The sequence below is a fragment of the Pangasianodon hypophthalmus genome, chromosome 21, assembly GCF_027358585.1.
Source record: "Pangasianodon hypophthalmus isolate fPanHyp1 chromosome 21, fPanHyp1.pri, whole genome shotgun sequence".
Taxonomy (NCBI): Eukaryota; Metazoa; Chordata; class Actinopteri; order Siluriformes; family Pangasiidae; genus Pangasianodon; species Pangasianodon hypophthalmus.
This window is the reverse complement of record NC_069730.1, coordinates 9,070,285-9,088,473: the sequence shown is the minus strand read 5'-3', so window position 1 is coordinate 9,088,473 and position 18,189 is coordinate 9,070,285. Positions and strand designations below refer to the sequence as shown.

Genomic DNA, 18,189 nt, shown 5'->3' with positions numbered 1-18,189 from the left:
GAAGAAAGTCGACGACCTCTTTGCACTATGCGCTTCAGCATCCGCTGACCCCTCTCCGTCAGTTTAGGTGGCCTACCACTTCGTGGCTGAGTTGCTGTTGTTCCCAAACTCTTCCATTTTGTTATGATAAAGCTGACAGTTGACTGTGGAATATTTAGGAGTGAGGAAATTTCACGACTGGATTTGTTGCACAGGTGGCATCCTATGACAGTTCCACGCTGGAATTCACTGAGCTGCTGAGAGCGGCCCATTCTTTCACAAATGTTTGTAAAAACAGTCTGCATGCCTAAGTGCTTGATTTTATACACCTGTGGCCAGGCCAAGTGATTAGGACACCTGATTCTGATCATTTGGATGGGTGACCAAATACTTTTGGTAATATAGTGTATGTATGTATATACATACATACACACACCACCTGCCTAATATTGTGTTGGTCCCCCTTGTGCCACCAAAACAGCTTTGATCCATAAAGGCAACGACACTCCACAAGACCTCTGAAGGTGTGCTGTGGTATGCCAGGACACAAAGATTCTCAGCAGAACATTGCTCAGAGCATCACACTGCCTCTGCCAGCTTGCATGGGTGCACTGACCAGTCTGCGGCTACACAGCCAGCTGCGATGCACTGTGTGGTCTGACACCTTTCTGTCATAGCCAGCATTAACTTTTTCAGCAATTTGTGCTACAGTAGCTCTTCTGTGGGATCGGACCAGATGGACTAGCCTTGCATTAATGAGCCTTGGGCGCCCATGACCCTGTTGCCGGTTCACCGGTTCAGCTGTCGTTCGTTGGACCACCTACTACTAACCACTGCACACCAGGAACACCCCACAAGACCTGCTGTTTTGGCCTTGTGTCCCTATCACTCAGATATCGTTGCTTTGGCCTTGTGCCAGTATTGCTCAGATCCTTACGCTTGCCCATTTTTCCTGCTTCCAACACATCAACTTCAAGAACTAATTGTTCACTTGCTGCCTAATATATCCCACCCTTTGACAGGTGCCATTGTAACAAGACAATCCATGTTCTTCACATCACCTGTCAGTGGTTTTAATGTTATGGCTGAACAGTGTACATATACATACATACAGACAAACAAACAAATGTACAATTCTGAAAGCAGTGGTGAACTATGCAGAGAGAACGATTCCTTGGTTTGCGTCTTGTTCCAATCTCATTTTAACCAAACGCCAATGAATTAACAACACTACAGTGGATATAAAAAGTCTACACACCCCTGTTAAAATGCCAGGTTTCTGGCGATGTAAAAAAATGAGACCAAGATAAATCATTTCAGAACTTTTTCCACCTTTAATGTGACCTATAACCTGTACAACTCATCTGAAAAACAAACTGAAATCTTTTAGGGCGGGCGAGTAAAAATAAAAAAACAAAATAATATGGTTGCATAAGTGTGCACACCCTCTTATAACTGGGGATGTGGCTGTGTTCAGAATTAAGCAATCACATTCAAATTCATGTTAAACAGGAGTCAGTACACACCTGCCACCATTTAAAGTGCCTCTGATTAACCCCAAATAAAGTTCAGCTGTTCTAGTAGGCTTTTCCTACTTAGTCGCATCTTAAAGCAAAAGCCATGGTCCACAGAGAGCTTCCACAGCATCAGAGGGATCTGATTATTAAAAGGTATCAGCCAGGAGAAGGGTACAAAAGAATTTCCAAGGCATTAGATATACCATGGAACACAGTGAAGATCATCATCATCAAGTGGAGAAAATGTGGCGCAACAGCGACATTACCAAGAACTGGACTTCCCTCCAAAATTGGTGAAAAGAAGAGAAGAAAATTGGTCAGGGAGGCTGCCAAGAGGCCTACAGCAACATTAAAGGAGCTGCAGGAATTTCTGGCAAGTACTGGCTGTGTAGTACATGTGACAACAATCCCTCTTCATATGTCTGGGCTATGGGGTAGGGTGGCAAGACGGAAGCCTTTTCTTACAAAGAAAAACAGCCAAGCCCCGCTAAATTTTGCAAAAACACATTTGAAGTCTCCCAAAAGCATGTGGGAAAATGTGTTATGGTCTGATGAAACCAAGGTTGAACTTTTTGGCCATAATTCCAAAAAGTATGTTTGGCACAAAAAGAACACTGCACATCAGCAGAACACCACACCCACAGTGAAGCATGGTGGCGGCAGCATCATGCTTTGGGGCTGTTTTTCTTCAGCTGGAACTGGGGCCTTAGTCATGGTGGAGGAAATTATGAACAGTTCCAAATACCAGTCAATATTGGCACAAAACCTACAGGCTTCTGCTAGAAAGCTGAAGATGAAGAAGAACTTCAACAACCCAAAGCATACATCCAAATCAACAAAAGAATGGCTTCAGCAGAAGAAGATTAAAGTTTTGGAATGGCCCAGCCAGAGCCCAGAACTGAATCCGATTGAAAATCTGTGGGGTGATCTGAAGAGGGCCGTGCACAGGAGATGCCCTCGCAATCTGACAGATTTGGAGCGTTTTTGCAATGAAGAGTGGGCAAATATTGCCGGGTCAAGATGTGCCATGCTGATAGACTCATACCCAAAAAGACTGAGTGCTGTAATAATATCAAAAGGTGCTTCAACAAAGTATTAGTTTAAGGGTGTGCACACTTATGCAAACACATTATTAACCTAAAAGATTTCAGTTTGTTTTTCAACTGAGTTGTACAGGTTATAGGTCACATTAAAGGTGGAAAAATTTCTGAAATGATTTATCTTGGTCTCATTTTTTTTACATCACAGAAGCCTGGCATTTTAACAGGGGTGTGTAGACTTTTTATATCCACTGTATATAGCCAATTGTATGTGGATGCCTGACCATCACGCCCATATGTGCCCAAAACCATGGGCAATAACACAGAGTTAGTCCCTCCCTTTGCTGCTGTAACAGCCTCCACTCTTCGGGGGCGGCTTTCCACTAGATTTTGGAATGTGGTTGCAGGGATTTGTGTTAAGTGAAAAGGCCTGGTGCACAGCCGGTGTTCCAAATCATCCCAAAGGTATTCAGCGGGGTTGAGGTCGGGCCACTCGAGTTCTTCCACATCAACCTTGGTAAACCATGTCACTTTGTGGGCATTGTCACAGTGAAACAGATTTGGACACTTTAGCTCCAGTGAAAGGACAATCATAATGCTATAGTTTATAAAGACATCCTAGACAATTTTGTGCTTTTAGCTTTGTGGCAACAGTTTGGGGAAGGTCCACATGATAGTCAGGTCAGATGTCCACAAACTTTTCGCCATATAGTGTATTTTAGAGGGGTCCCAGAATTCCCAAAAGTTACATTCTGGTGGTTTAAAAGTAAAGTTACTGTACCTGTTTTATAAGTCATTCAAGAGTAAGATCTTCTGATATACAAACAGTTTGTTTTATAATTTTGTACGGACTATATCCATTATCAGTAACACAACACATATACACACAAAACATTTACCTGTATAGCTCAATGAAGCTCCATAAGCACCAAGCAGAACATGAAAATGATTGCTTTTGCAGAGCTCAGGACATTTTTTTACCAAGGTGAGCAGAAGGGTTACCAGTGCCTCTGAAAAAAAAAGTGAAATCCAAGGGAGACCATAAAATATTATATGATTCTATACAACAATTACATAACTCTACAGGCACAGGGCCTCCAGGACTGGAGCTGAGGACTGTAATACACTCCATGTAGTATTGCAGCAATTCTTACCCTTAGAGTACTGTCTACTGTCTGTGTCATCCTGGGGCGCCAGCATTGTGGGCAAGAAGAGAGAGTGACTAGTGACCATCATGTGGAGGGTTTCTATGGGTAACAATCCTTTAGGTGTTAGCACACTTCTATACATTGGCTCCAACAAAGAGTTCAGGGTGCACAGGAACATTCTGTCCTTGTAGCGATATCTGTAAACATTTATTTAAAAAAATAAAAAAAAAAAAATAAAAAAAAAACCACAAGTGATTTTCAACGAGTTAATATTCCAGGTTAGCGGATCTATTAGTTTTAATGGTAAAAGCTTCAGAAAATCACGCACTTTAAACCTGATTTAACAAAGATGTTCCAGTCCAAATCTGTAATATACTCTGGAGAGATCTGGAAGTATGCAAATAAAAAAAAAAAAAAAAAAAAACACATTTGCATTATACTCAAAATAAACAAATCAACACCGTGTTTTGCAAAATAAATGTTTTTGATATTATGAATAGTGAATCTTACACAAAGTTGTATAGTATAGTTACAGTTTTTTAAAAGGTTCAATTCTTAATTCAATGATTAATCTGCAGAAACTGACAGCCATAAAGGAATAGGATCAGGATTGTTCTGGACTGTTGTACTGGAAAAAGGAACTTGGTAAAAAGAACTGGGTATTTGGCATTTGCCAACTGTGTCAATAACATGGAACATGCAAAGAAACATGTTCTGTACACACCAGCAGTGTCTTCAGTCTCTGCAACATGGTCTCCTCAGTTTTAACAAGTGGCTTCTTGTGCTCCTTATAAGTTGCTGTCAACCAACGGAGGGCAGAAGTGAGCAAAGATTTCCTCCACTGAATTTGCTCTGGTGTACAGGCCAGCTTCTCAGTGATTAAGTCTGCCAACCGCCACCTGAAGCAAAATCATTCACTAGACATAAAGCTAGATAACTGGCAAAACCAGCTGCATGAGGCAGGGATACATTTTATAGTACGGGTTGCAATGATCATGCTACAACATCGTTACAAAAACATTTGCATGAAAATGTGCATCATCGACATATCCTGATCATGCTCTTTTAGAATTACTACTTTGCCCAGTAGTTTGCTTGACAGTGACTTATGTGTTTAATTGGAAATGGTTCCCTCAATGACAAGCCCAATAAAAGGATCCAGACTATAAAATCCACTACATAATATAGCCTTCATATGTGCATGAATCTGGAAAGGACAGTCTAGTAAGCACAACTATTTCATTTCATCAATTTAAAAAGGTAAAATCAACTATTATTAAGAAATCAGTTTTTAAATAAATCAATCATTAATAAATTATTAATAGATTATCAAAAAAGACAAGCATCTGGGGTGTAAAATAATACATATATTTTTAAACTGATGTTTAAATCATTTAATGGGCTAGCAAGGTAATTTGCCTCTACAATAAGCGTACATGAGATCCGGTGAATTTGCAAGTTGGTCCCAATATCCCAGTCACGCACAGATTTGGCACTATAAAGTTTTGGCTCCCACAACTGTCATCCTGGAATGTACGACTTGCTCAATTCAACCATTCCCAGTCAATATACACTGATCAGCCATAACATTAAAACCACTGATAATCAATGTTATTCACTTCACCTATCTCATTACAATGGCACCTATCTCATTACAATGGCACCTGTCAAAGGGTGGGATATATTAGGCAGCAAGTGAGCAGTCAGTTCTCGAAGTCGATATGTTGGAAGCAGGAAAAATGGGCAAGCGTAAGGATCTGAGTGACTTTGACAAGGGCCAAATTGTGGCTAGAAGACTGGGTCAGACAGGTCTTGTGTGGTGTTCCCAGTAAGCAGTGGTTAGTACCTACCAAAAGTTGTCCAAGGAAGGAAAACTGGTGAACTGGCGACAGGGTCAGGGGCGTCCAAGGTTCATGGATGCGTGTGGGGAGTGAAGGCTAGCCCATCTGGTCTCATCCCACAGAAGAGCTACTATAGCACAAATTGCTGAAAAAGATCATGTTGGCTATGATAGAAAGGTTTCAGTACACATAGTGCATAGCAGGTATGGGTGCCCACGCTGAACTGATGAATCACATTTTCTTTTACATCATGTGGACAGCGGGGTGCCTCTCTGTCACTTACATGGGGAAGAGATGGCACTAAGATGCACTATGGGAAGAAGGCAAGCCATTGGAGGCAGTGTGATGCTCTGGGCAATGTTCCGCTGGGAGACCATGGGTCATGGCATTCATGTGGATGTTACTTTGACACGTACCTACCTAAACATTGTTGTAGACCAAGTACACACCTTCATGGCAAAGGTATTCCCTAATGGCAGTGGCCTCATTCAGCAGGATAACGCACCCTGCCACACTGCAAAAATTGCTCAGGAATGGTTTGAGGAACAAGACAACCAGATCTCAATCTGATCAAGCAGCTGTGGGACGCGCTGAACAAACAAGTCCAATCTGTGGAGGCCTCACTTTGCAACTTACAGGACTTAAAGAATCTGCTGCTAATATCTTGGTGCCAGATACCACAGCACAACTTCAGAGGTCTTGTGGAGTCCATGCCTCAACGGGTCAGAGCAGTTTTGGCACCACAACGAGGACCTACACAATATTAGGCAGGGGGTTTTAATGTTATGGCTGATCGGTGTAAAAGTAGAGTCTCTGGTTTAAACAAGCTTACCTTTGGTCACTGGTTTCTGGTTTCTCAAGGAGGACAGGCAAATCACGTATTAGTTTAGTGAGATCAGAAGCCATAGCTCCCAGTGGGATGAGGCCGGAGAGGAGCTCCACACACAGTTCCAAAGGCACATCAGCATCCACCTGTAGCACTGAGCTTGACAACTCAGCCAACAAAGCTTTGGTCAGCATCTGCAGGACTGCCTTTTGAACTGCTCATGACAGGACAAAGTGACATAATTAGAAATAATAAAGATTGCTCTATACAAATGAAACTTTTGTTCTGGGCACACATTTCTAAATAGCATGAATGCAGAAAAGCATTGCAGTAAGCCAGAATTATCAGTTGACATTGTACAGTGATGTCAGGGGAGGGCTCTGCTGTTCCACTTGTCCATGGCACTCATAGTTTATTCACTGATGATTTATAAATTAAAATGGTTTAACACAGTTAACTCTTAAAAATGAGGCTCCTGAACTTAATATAACTGAAATATATTCTTATAATAATTCCTATAATACTTAATGTATTCTGAATATTCACACATCAATGAAAAAAATTTATTAAAATGTAAGCATTTGTTCTGTTAATTTATCTGACAATGAGTGGTAGTACTGACTGTCTTTAGGTCTGCAGGGGTCTTCAGTGGTAACTTGCTGAAGGTAGCTGCTCAGCAGAGAAAGGAAGCTACTGTTCTGTGCTGTGATGTGTGCAAGGTCAGTCTGTTCTAGGCACCAGAGCTCAAATGTTAGACAGTGAGTGGAGCAGTTCTGCACCAGCAGGGCTGCAAGTTCTAGAGAAGAATGGCACTGGAGGCAGTGGAGAAGAATATCAGTGGGGATCAATTTTGCACAGCCAGGCTCTCTGTGCAGCACCTATAAAAAACAAATTCACCACATGCTTTTAGTAACAATTATTTAAAATAAATACTTTTATTTTACATTTTAAATGTATTATTTATAGAAAGTAGCTCTCAAAAGTGCAGTGTTTAAGATCAGTCAGTTTTTACTAGGGGTTTCACGATTACAAATTTTTACTAGTCTAGTAATTTAAGTAGATTCAAGTAGATTTCTTCTGCATCATTATATTTAGGCTTTTCTTTCTCTAAACTACCTGAGTGGGATCTCACATGGTCTCTCACACACCCCTCCATTTCATGCAAAATGATTAAGTGTTCATTAACACAAAAGAAAATTAAAAAAAAAAGACTAGTAGTTGATTAACAATGTACATTTAGCTGCTTTCTTTACCGTCTCTCCAGAGATATATAAATTCAGGATATAAATTTTAAACTTGTAAGTTTATAAATTTATCCCTAATGAGCAAGCCAGAGGTGAGGGTGGCAAGGAAAATCTCGGAGACTATATGAGGAAGAAACCTTGAGAGGAACCAGACTCAAACCCATCCTCATCTGTGTGACAATGAATAGTGCAATTATACAGAAAATAATTCCTTTCTATAGCTGTGTACCCGTCCAGTGCATTTGTGTAAACAGGAAATTCATTATTGTTTTCAAATGAAGTCTATTTTGTTGAAGTTATCAACTGTTTACTGACAGTCTTGACTGCAAAACTCGTGTCAGTTGCAGCCCTAAAGCTATCATAGCAATTGTTGTTCTAAGCCATCGTAGCAAGACTGCTCATATCAACTGCATTACACTTACCTGCAAAAAAACATCTTCCAGTTGAATGCTGTAGCAGGAACTGTGGAGGGCAGCCAAACTGTGCAAGTGCACCCGAGATAGACAGTGGGTAATGTTTCCAGAGCGGCCATGAGATATGTTCTTGGTGAGGATTGTCAGGACAGCATGGCCATACAAACTCATCTTGTCACCACCAGCCAACAGGCTGCTCTGGGGCAGCAGCAGCAGGGCTGATAGCACCTCACTCACACTGGACGGATCCATGTACTCGTACAATTCCAGGAAGGCTTCAACAGTCTGAGATTCTTCTACCAGACACCTAGTAATGACACCAGTTCAAGGTTTAGAGTTAGTCCCAATCAGGATGTTGTTAGCAAACTGTACACAATATTTGCTACTTTACAGTAGTAGTATATTTTAGTTTGTAGTTTTAAGGCCTATTTTAAGTTAGCTCAACTGTTGGCTCAAGGACTTCTCTGTATTTGGCTGTATTCAATTCTAACTAGTCTCCCCATCCCTGTCACTGAGAAGCACACCATAGCAAGATCACCTCCCTGACCAAGGCCATGCATGCCTAGTTACTGAGTGTGGCTGGATGGCCATCTTTAGCAATGGAGTCCTGGTGGTTCCAAACTTCTTCCATTTCACAGTGATGTTTTTGCTTTGTCATTATGGATTAATGGCCAAAAAAAATCCATTTTAAATTGAATTTTAAAGTGTGAAAAAGTCAAGTGGCCTGAATGTTTTCCATCCCACTGTATATGAATATCTGCTCAAAAGCAGTAACTGAAATTTAATTCCATAGGAGCCTCTCTCTTAACCTCCTCAGTTTATTCTCTGAGTATTGCCTGCACTGTATTTACTGAACTAGCAGCTCCCACCTCTCAGTAAGCACAGTTTTGTCTTATCTTTAATCTACACAACCCTGACAGCAAACATGTTTGGGATAGAGGACCATGGGAGTCACAAAATATTCCTGACAATCACATCCCCAATAAGAACTTGTGCCAAGCATAAAGCTATAAATTTCTGTTCAGACATTTTTTTCATGTGTCTCCAAAGCATCTTCAGTGACCACTTGTGATTACATTTTGTGCCCAGAAGGGTTGCAGATCTGCCAAAATCCCAGTATCACTTAAAACAGCTCCTGTAAACTAGCCCAATATCAAAACTTGAGTGCCTATTCTGGCATATTCTACGGCATTTCTTAATTAGCAGTCAGGAGCTCCGTCAATAAAAGCTTTACTAAGGCCATCAGTGGCAGAGTGCACAGCATTCATTCCCCTTCAGCAAGCTTTTTTCTTAGTCAGGGTCAGAGCCAGAGCCTATGCCGGAAAAACGCTGCGAGCGAGGTGGGAAAGCATTTACATTTATGGCATTTGGCAGTCGCCCTTATCCAGAGAGACTTACAGAATTGCTTTGAAGTCTCTATCAATAAATACATCCTGTTACTGGTTCACTAGGTCACGGACTAAGCATACAATCTCTGTTGGGGAGGTAATATAGTAAGAGAATCAAGCGACAACTGACGGCAACTTCACTGACTTGGAGGAATACGCGACATCAGTGACTAGCTATATCAGCAAGTGCATTGATGACGTCACTGTCTCCAAGACCATCACCACACGCTCCAACCAGAAGCCGTGGATGACTGCAGAGGTGTGTACGCTGCTGAGGACCCGAGACTCCGCCTTCAGAGCAGGCGACAAGGCGGCCCTAAGAACAGCGAGGGCCAAACTGTCCCGGGCCATCAGAGAGGCAAAGCGCACACACGCTCAGACAATCCACAACCACTTCAAGGCCAGCAGAGACACGCGGCGCATGTGGCAGGGCATCCAGGCCATCACCAACTAGAGGACAGTGACAGTGATGCCTCCCTCCCAGATGCGCTGTACGACTTCTACGCTCGGTTTGAGGCACAGAATGGCGTGACGGCGAGGAAGACCACCCCTCCTCCCAACGACCAGGTGCTGTGTCTAACCACAGCCGATGTGAGGAAGGCTCTACACAGAGTCAACTCGCGGAAGGCTGCTGGACCAGACAACATTCCTGGCAGGGTGCTCAGAGGATGTGCAGACCAGCTGGCAGATGTTTTCACTGACATCTTCAACACCTCCCTGAGCAGCACCGTTGTTCCGACGTGCTTCAAGGGCACCACCATCGTTCCCATGCCAAAGAAGTCTCCAGTGTCCTGCTTCAATGACTACCGTCCCATTGCACTTACACCCATCATCATGAAGTGCTTCGAGAGGCTCGTCATGAGGCACATTAAGACCCTGCTGCCCCCCTCACTGGACCCCCTGCAATTCGCTTACCGCCCCAACCGCTCAACAGATGACGCCATTACCACCACCCTCCATCTGGCCCTCACCCACCTGGACAATAAAGACACCTATGTTCAAATGCTGTTCATAGACTTCAGTTCAGCATTCAACACATTCCTCAGCACCTGATTGGAAAGCTGAACCTTCTGGGCCTGAACACCTCCCTCTGCAACTGGATCCCGGACTTCCTGACTGGGAGACCTCAGTCAGTCCGGATCGGGAACAGCATCTCCAACACCACCACGCTGAGCACTGGGGCCCCACAGGGCTGTGTGCTCAGTCCACTGCTGTTCACTCTGCTGACTCACGACTGTGTAGCAATGCACAGCTCGAACCATATCATCAAGTTCGCCGATGACACAGTCTCATCAGCAAGAACGACGAGTCAGCATACAGAGAGGAGGTGCAGCGGCTAACGGACTGGTGCAGAGCCAACAACTTGTCTCTGAACATGGACAAAACTAAAGAGATGGTTGTTGACTTCAGAAGAGCACAGAGAGACCACTCTCCGCAGAACATCGGCGGCTCCTCTGTGGAGATCGTCAAGAGCATCAAGTTTCTTGGTGTTCACCTGGCAGAGAACCTCACCTAGTCACTCAACACCAGTTCCACAACTAAAAAAGCCCAGCAGCATCTCTACTTTCTGCGAAGGCTGAGGAAAGCACATCTCCCACCCCGCTTTCTCACCATGTTCTACAGAGGGACTATCGAGAGCACTATCGAGAGCATCCTGAGCAGCTGCATCACTGCCTGGTTTGGGAACTGCACCGTTTCGGATCGCAAGACCCTGCAGCGGATAGTGAGGAGAGCTGAGAAGATCATCAGGTCTCTCTTCCCACCATCATGGACATTTACACCTCACGCTGCATCAGCAAAGCCGCCAGCATTGTGGATGACCCCCCACACACCCCTCTCACACACTCTTCACCCTCCTGCCGTCTGGTAAGAGGTACCGAAGCGTTCGGGCCCTCACAACCAAATTGTGCAATAGTTTCTTCCCCCATGCAATCAGACTCCTCAATACTCAGTAACTGAACTGAAGGAACACACACATACCTCCAATACTCGGAAACTGGACTGAAGGAATACACACACACATACCAATATACACACACAACTGAGCAAGTTTTGCAAGTTTTTGCACATGTTTATGCTGCTACATAACTCATTATATTATACTGTTCATAGGCTGCTACTCTTACGTTTACACTTATGTTTACACTATTTCAGCTACTTGTTTTGTACTCTTGTACTATTTGCTCTATTGTCACTAGGTTCACTTTAAACAGAACTGTGTACTGGTCGGCACTGCACTGGGACTTACTATGCTCACTGTCTGTCCCAGTAGTCACTGTACTGTCTTGTACTGTTTTGTACTGTCTTATGCTGTCTGTACATGTTTGCACTTGTGCACTTTATTGTATAATTTATGTAGTCCCTTGTAGTTCTGTGTTGTTCTGTGTTTGTCTTATGTAGCACCTTGGTCCTGGAGAAATGTTGTTTCGTTTCACTATGTACTTGTATATGGCTGAAATGACAAACTCCACTTGACTTGACTTGAACCTCACCAAGAGATTGAGTATAGTGGGAGAATAGAAGACCAAGTACTGAGCCTTGTGGGACACCAGTGGAGAGTCTGCGTGGAGCAGATATGGATCCCCTCCACGTCACGTGATATGACTTCCAGGTAGGAAGCAAACCACTACAATGTTGTGCCACGAATTCCAAGGCCCGTGAGGGTGGACAAGAGAGTCTTGCGGTTGTGGTGTCAAATGCTGTTGAAAGGTCTTGGAGAATGGACTGATGAAAGTTTGGCTGATCTAGCAGCATGTAGCTTCTCAATGATGGCCAAAAGGGCAACGTGCCACTTTGAAGGCACACTGGTTACAATCTTGGAGGTTGTTCTGTGAGAGACAGAGAGACATCTGATTGTAGACAGTGCATTTGAGGATTTTAAAAAGAAGAGAGAGAAATGATACTGGTTGGTAGTTGCTGATGTCTGAGGGATCCAGAGTGGGGTTCTTCAGGATGGGAATAACTCTTGCTCTCTTCAATACAGTTGATACATGACCAGGTATTATGGAGCCATTGATGATAGTAGTGATGAAGGGAAGGATGCCTTGTGAGATGGTCTGGAGCATTGTGGAAGGGATTGGATCCAAAGGGCAGGTGGTAGGGTTGCAAGGCAAGATGACTTGCAGGATCTCTTCTGTTGCTAGATTAGAAAACTGTGCCAGTGAAAGACAAGGGAAATCCTGAGTGTGTAGTGCAGGAGTTGGGGTAGGAGTAGGAGTGAAGGTCTGGCAGATTTTTTCAATCTTCCCATCATAAAAGGTGGCAAAGTCTTCAGCAGTCAGGGAGGACAGAGCAGGAGGAGCCAGGGAGTTAAGTAGTGAAAAAAATATGTTGTGGAGCTTGTGAGGATCTTGTGCAGAAGTTTCCAGCTTTTCTTTGTGGAAGGCAGTCTTAGCAGAAGTCACTTCAGATGAGAATTTGGACAGGAGTGCGCAGTAAGAGGTAGGATCGGCATCAAGTTATAATTTCTTCCACTTTCTCTCTGCTGTTCTTAATTCTCTCTGACTGCTGCGTAACACATCTGAAAGCCAAGGAACAGGGCAAGAAACCTTCCTGGGTTAAGAAAAAAGAGGGCAGAGGAGGCCCATGGATGAGGAAAGTGAGGAAAGGAAAGTGTTTGTGGCTAACTCCAATGGTAGGGAGTAAAAGAAGTCAGGATCTGGAAGGGATGATAGGGTGCATGAAGCTACAGAGGAAGGGGAGATCGAGTAGAAATTTTGAATAGTGGGAGAGAAATATTGATAGCTGGTTTTAGGCAGTAAAGGGAGGGTGATGGCGAAGAATACCAAGTGATGATCAGAGATGTGGAGTGGGACAGCATTGATGTCTCTAGCTGGAGTCAGCTTGAGTGTGGAAGGGCAACTGTTGAATATCAAGGAGAAGGAATGCAGAAGGGGGAGAAGGCAAGAGGACTGGAGCTTGTTGGAGGGGAGGCTGAAGTCTCTGAGGACAGTAACAGGTGTGCTGTCAGTAGAGAAAAGACAGAGGAGCGTGTCCATTTCTTCAAAAAAAAAGTCTCCTAGGGGACCAAGAGGGCGGTAGATGAAGATGAGAAGGCTGGTCGGGAAGGTAACTGTAACAGCGAAGGATGAGATGTTGAGATGAGACAGGGAGAGAAGTGTGAAACACCATCTCCAAGACAACAACAGACCTATACCATAACCCCTGCCAGTTTCTTGTAGCATTGGAATGCACCATGGATGGGACAACACTCCATCACAGGACATCATACACAGGTTTTCTCTCACCTCCCAGAAACATGCACATAGATGGATTGGCTACACTAAGCAATTAGTGTAGCCAATCCATCTATGTGCATGTTTCTGGGAGGTGAGAGAAAACCTGAAGAACCTGGAGGAATCCTACACAGACACAGAAACAACATTCAAAACTCTTCAGACAGTAATCCGAGCTCAGGATCAAACCAGAGCCCCTGGAGCTTTGAGGTATCAATGCTACCCACTGTGCCACCATGCTACTCTATCAACTTAGCTAAATACACTTTATTTTTTTTAAATGTTGTTACGGTCGGTGGTTTGATCTGTCTTATTTGTTTTTTTTTTTTTGCCCTCCTTTGTTTTTCTTGGCGTCGTGCTCTCTCTACGAGCATGTACGCTCTTTCTCTCCCTTTCTGTTTCTCTTAGGTGGACGCACCTGTTTGTGAAGACATGTCTCATTTAGCTGTGCAGATGATGTCGTTTCATATGATCTATAGCTTAGATTATCCTTCTTAAATCTGGTCAACATATATTGATAACAGGGTCCCTATAACTATACACTTGGTCTTTCTAAAACATGTCCAATGGACAGGAGTTTCCAAACTCATGTCTAAAGAGTTATTTGTCGCATGTTTATGACTATACAGCTCCACAGTATAATGTTTCTTTTAACAATGCAAAAATATTCCCTTCCAAACCCTGTACAATATTTTAAAAGTCAAACATCAAGACCATTATTGCAAAATGCTGTAATATTCAAAAGTAACAGTATTTCTTAAAGAAGCATGCAATAAATAAATCCTAAATAAAGAACTGCTATGCAAATTAGTAGGCCAATTTACTGACACAAATAGATTTATATAGTGTCAAGCTGAATTTATGTTGAGAAGACAAAGTTTATGTATGAAAGGACTTCACATGGCCAATACTGCACATTTTAAAATATTGCACATTTAATTATAGTTGCATAGCAGGCAAATAGGCTTAACCACCAGAAAAAAAGGAATGAAAACCTACTTCCTATTGATGTTCGCAGGTACATTAGATGCATGAGAACTTTACAACTTCAGAGCAATATTCACTAAAGAATTGAGCATATTTTCTCATAAGGCTTTCTCCACTATCTCTTGACAAGCTGACTCAACTGAGGCTACAGCTGGAATGTTAGCATGATTCCCACTGATATCTGTCCACACCATACGGTGTGTGTGTGTGTGTGTGTGTGTGTAAGAGGCAAAATTTCTATGCATTTTACTTGTGTGTCTGTCTTAAACAAGTTGTACAAACTATAAATGTATTCACTTAATTCACTTAATTGTATAACCATCATGAATTACCTCATTTGGAGATTATTTTGTCCATTAGACTAGTGCCCTATTTAATAGAATTATTAGTAAAATTAAGAATAATTTCTAATATTTAATTTCTACTCGCTGCACCTTCCTGTTAAGCTTAGCTTATAAGCTTAATAAGTCGTGTAGTGTGCACCATCCAACGACTCGATTTCCATAGTCTGCGAGCAATCTCAGTCTAAGTATATTTGATTTTACTGGCATTGCGCAGTGTGAAACCCCCTGCAGTTGGCTGCAAATACTTCGGGGAGAAACAGCCATTGAGAGCCCGAGAGGAAATCAAATTAATCTGCGCCACAGATCCCTGAGATGAGTTTATCATCTGTCTATTTGTGTGGGAGAGCGATGACAAAATCAGCACAGTAATATTGCTTCTATAAAAAACTCTGGCATGTCATAACCAAATGGTTGTTAAGAACAGCAAAAATAAACACAAACTAAACTGTGTTTCTTTTCACTCCTCCAGAAAATTTCTCTTATATCTCTTTTTCACTTATTTCCACACAAAGAAGTGACAGTCACATAATAGACAGCTCTCATATATATTTTTCTGAGAAAATGGGATTTGGAGATTGGGCACGCTCCGTCAAGGATCTCAATGTGAAAGACTGTGTAGCGCAAACGCCTCTTCTATGAGCGATTATGTAGTGGGCATGAGAATGGAGCTTTTACTTTCTCTGTGGCCTAGCTAATGATTTTATTATTTGACCATCCTTGTATGGTATGCAAAATGGTCAAGCAGAGGTCAAAACAAGTAATTGACCCATGTATCAGACCCAACTGAGTGAATTAACATTTTAATAGCAGCTTGGAATTGATTCAAAATTTCTAACATTTTAGTTTCAAAAATTTAATTACTATCAAAAATTAGTCTTGAGTTTGAACCACTTATGAATTTAATCTTTATTTAAATAACAGTTGGACCTGCACCAGTGTAACAATATTCATGGTTAACATGGGCTGGTTCTAAATCTGTTTTGGCACAGATCAAACTGGTTTGCAGAGTTGGAATGGATGCAGCACTATGCATGGCCTTAATCCTGTACAGAGTACATTTGTTGTCTGGTATGTATACCTAATTTACTCACTATTATTAAGAGAAAACATATGGAAACTGAGGATTATGATGGCATACCTGTTGCTCTGTTGTAGCTCACTGAGCAAGGCTCGCTGTATGGCTGACAAGTAAGGGCTGATGACCTCCAGGGCATGGAGGGCTCGAAGGGTCTCAACACAGGACATCAGCAGGTTGAGCACACCCTGCGTCAGTTGACCACAGAGCTGACTCGCTGTCTCTGGGTCCAGGGAGTGTGACGGCAACACTCCCAGCTCCAATGCCAAGAACCACTGGTGCAAAACCGGGTGCTTGAACACCAACCTGAACACAACAAGTAAAACCTGCAGAAAGGTAGAAAACAGTAATGGTCATGAAGCTTTTAAATAAGGCATAATACAAAAGAAACTAAACATACTGAACAAACTAAATGATGATGGAAAACCCTCGCTTCAAGCATGATTTAATATGAGCACTCTTGCAAATACTTCTCAGTCAAAGTTAGTTTTACGGCTAGTTTATTAAGCAGATTTCTGCTAATGAATATTCTTAGTTACTGTCCATAAAGAATACTTTACCAGCAATATCATGTGAAAAGCAAATTATATACTTTTTAATAAAACTGATAGTTGTCAAAGAATTGGCAAAAAACTTTGTACCTGCTCCTTGTTGACTTCTTGAATAGTTGTACAGTTCATATCCAGAAAAAAATCTTCCTCCTTCTGAGGTTCTGACCGGGTGGGTGGAGTTTCAGCTTTGCTGAATAGTTTGAGAAACAGAGCATGTAGCACCTCCAGCAAACAGCCCACCATCTTGACTGCCTGGTCTCTAGGGAGCTACATCAATATAGGTAAGGGGGAAAAAAACTGCATTAAAAGGGATTTCCTATACAAAGAAATTACCTGCATTAGTAATCTACTTTCTAATGACTCAAAATGAGTTCAATGAATGTAAAATTGAACTGAAGGGTTTAGTAAAGACTATTAAAATTGTAGTTGGATACTAGGGTTAATTGGCCCCCAAAGCTGGATTTAACCTTAGGCATGAGATTATTTTTGGAGAAAAATAGAAGTTACCGAGCAGAATGTCTCCACAAAAGATTTGAGATAGATCAGGGTTTGACTGACAGCCCCAATAAACTTGGATAACTTTAAGGTGGACAAAGTTTGCTCTAGGCCTTTCCAGAAGGAGTCCTGGAGGAAAGCGCCAGGTCCTTCACAGAAGCACGCCTTCAAGTAGGCGGAAAAATCCAAAACAGGTAGAGAAGTAGTGGAATGCACCAGGCTGAACTGTAGGAGGTGTAAATAGTTTGAATTTTGAGTTAGTAAGTATTTTGAGTTTTGGATTAACAAAGACCAACATATGTAAAACTTCATTAAGAATGTGTGACAGCAAAGTGATCTAAACCAAATGGTTAGGTGGGAAGCACAATCTGAAACACTACGTTTATATACAGTCCCCTCCAAAAGAATTGGAATGGCAAGGCCAATTCTTTAGTTTTTGCTATTCACAAGACATTTGGTTTTGACATCAAACGATGAATCAGACAATAGATCAGAATTTCAGCTTTCATTTCCTGATATTTACATCTAGATGTGTTAAACAAAATAAAACAGACCCTTTTGTATCAGACCACCCAATTTCTATGTGAGCAAAAGTATAGGAACAGATAAGTCTTTTAAGTTAGATAAGTAAATTAAAATAAATAACACTTTGCATATCTCTTGCCCAAACCCAAAAGTCTTCAGTATATAAGCAAAAACAATCTTAAAAAAAATACTTTCGGGGGGTACTGTACAGTGGACTACCTGTAATATGCGTAACATTCAAATAATATTTAACAGTGCAAAGAAACCTTACCTGCGTTTCCTGATGCAGTTGGGAGAGCCATTTAAAGTAATACATGCAGAAGACAGAAATAGAGGAATGAGGTGGGGAAAGGTTCTCAGAAGAGAGAAGCTCTGTATCATAGTTTCGCAGAGTCAAACACAGAGCTAGTGGATCCCTCTGTGAGTGAAGGATATCACACAGTACTGCACATATGTACTCACACAGCACACCTGTAAAACAACAGCCCACCTTAAAGCACCATTTCCAGTTGCAGTACTGCACATAAATGTAACATTTTGGTTTAAATTAAATGTCTGGATAAATCAACAATTAAAATGTG

General features: G+C 42.1%; 1 protein-coding gene across 1 annotated transcript in view; it reads right to left on the bottom strand.

The window, feature by feature from the left end:
• urb1 (URB1 ribosome biogenesis homolog) overlaps positions 1–18,189 on the bottom strand; it is a 76,133-nt gene that overhangs the window by 20,280 nt on the left and 37,664 nt on the right. Inside the window, exons 19-29 of the mRNA XM_026941402.3 lie at positions 17,880–18,079; positions 17,096–17,308; positions 16,679–16,855; positions 16,101–16,363; positions 8,018–8,315; positions 6,974–7,229; positions 6,358–6,565; positions 4,409–4,583; positions 4,013–4,071; positions 3,691–3,881; positions 3,436–3,546 (exon numbers count right to left, since the gene is read on the bottom strand). Of these exons, the coding sequence (XP_026797203.2) occupies positions 3,436–3,546; positions 3,691–3,881; positions 4,013–4,071; positions 4,409–4,583; positions 6,358–6,565; positions 6,974–7,229; positions 8,018–8,315; positions 16,101–16,363; positions 16,679–16,855; positions 17,096–17,308; positions 17,880–18,079 (2,151 nt within the window). The remainder of the gene's footprint in view (positions 1–3,435; positions 3,547–3,690; positions 3,882–4,012; positions 4,072–4,408; positions 4,584–6,357; positions 6,566–6,973; positions 7,230–8,017; positions 8,316–16,100; positions 16,364–16,678; positions 16,856–17,095; positions 17,309–17,879; positions 18,080–18,189) is intronic.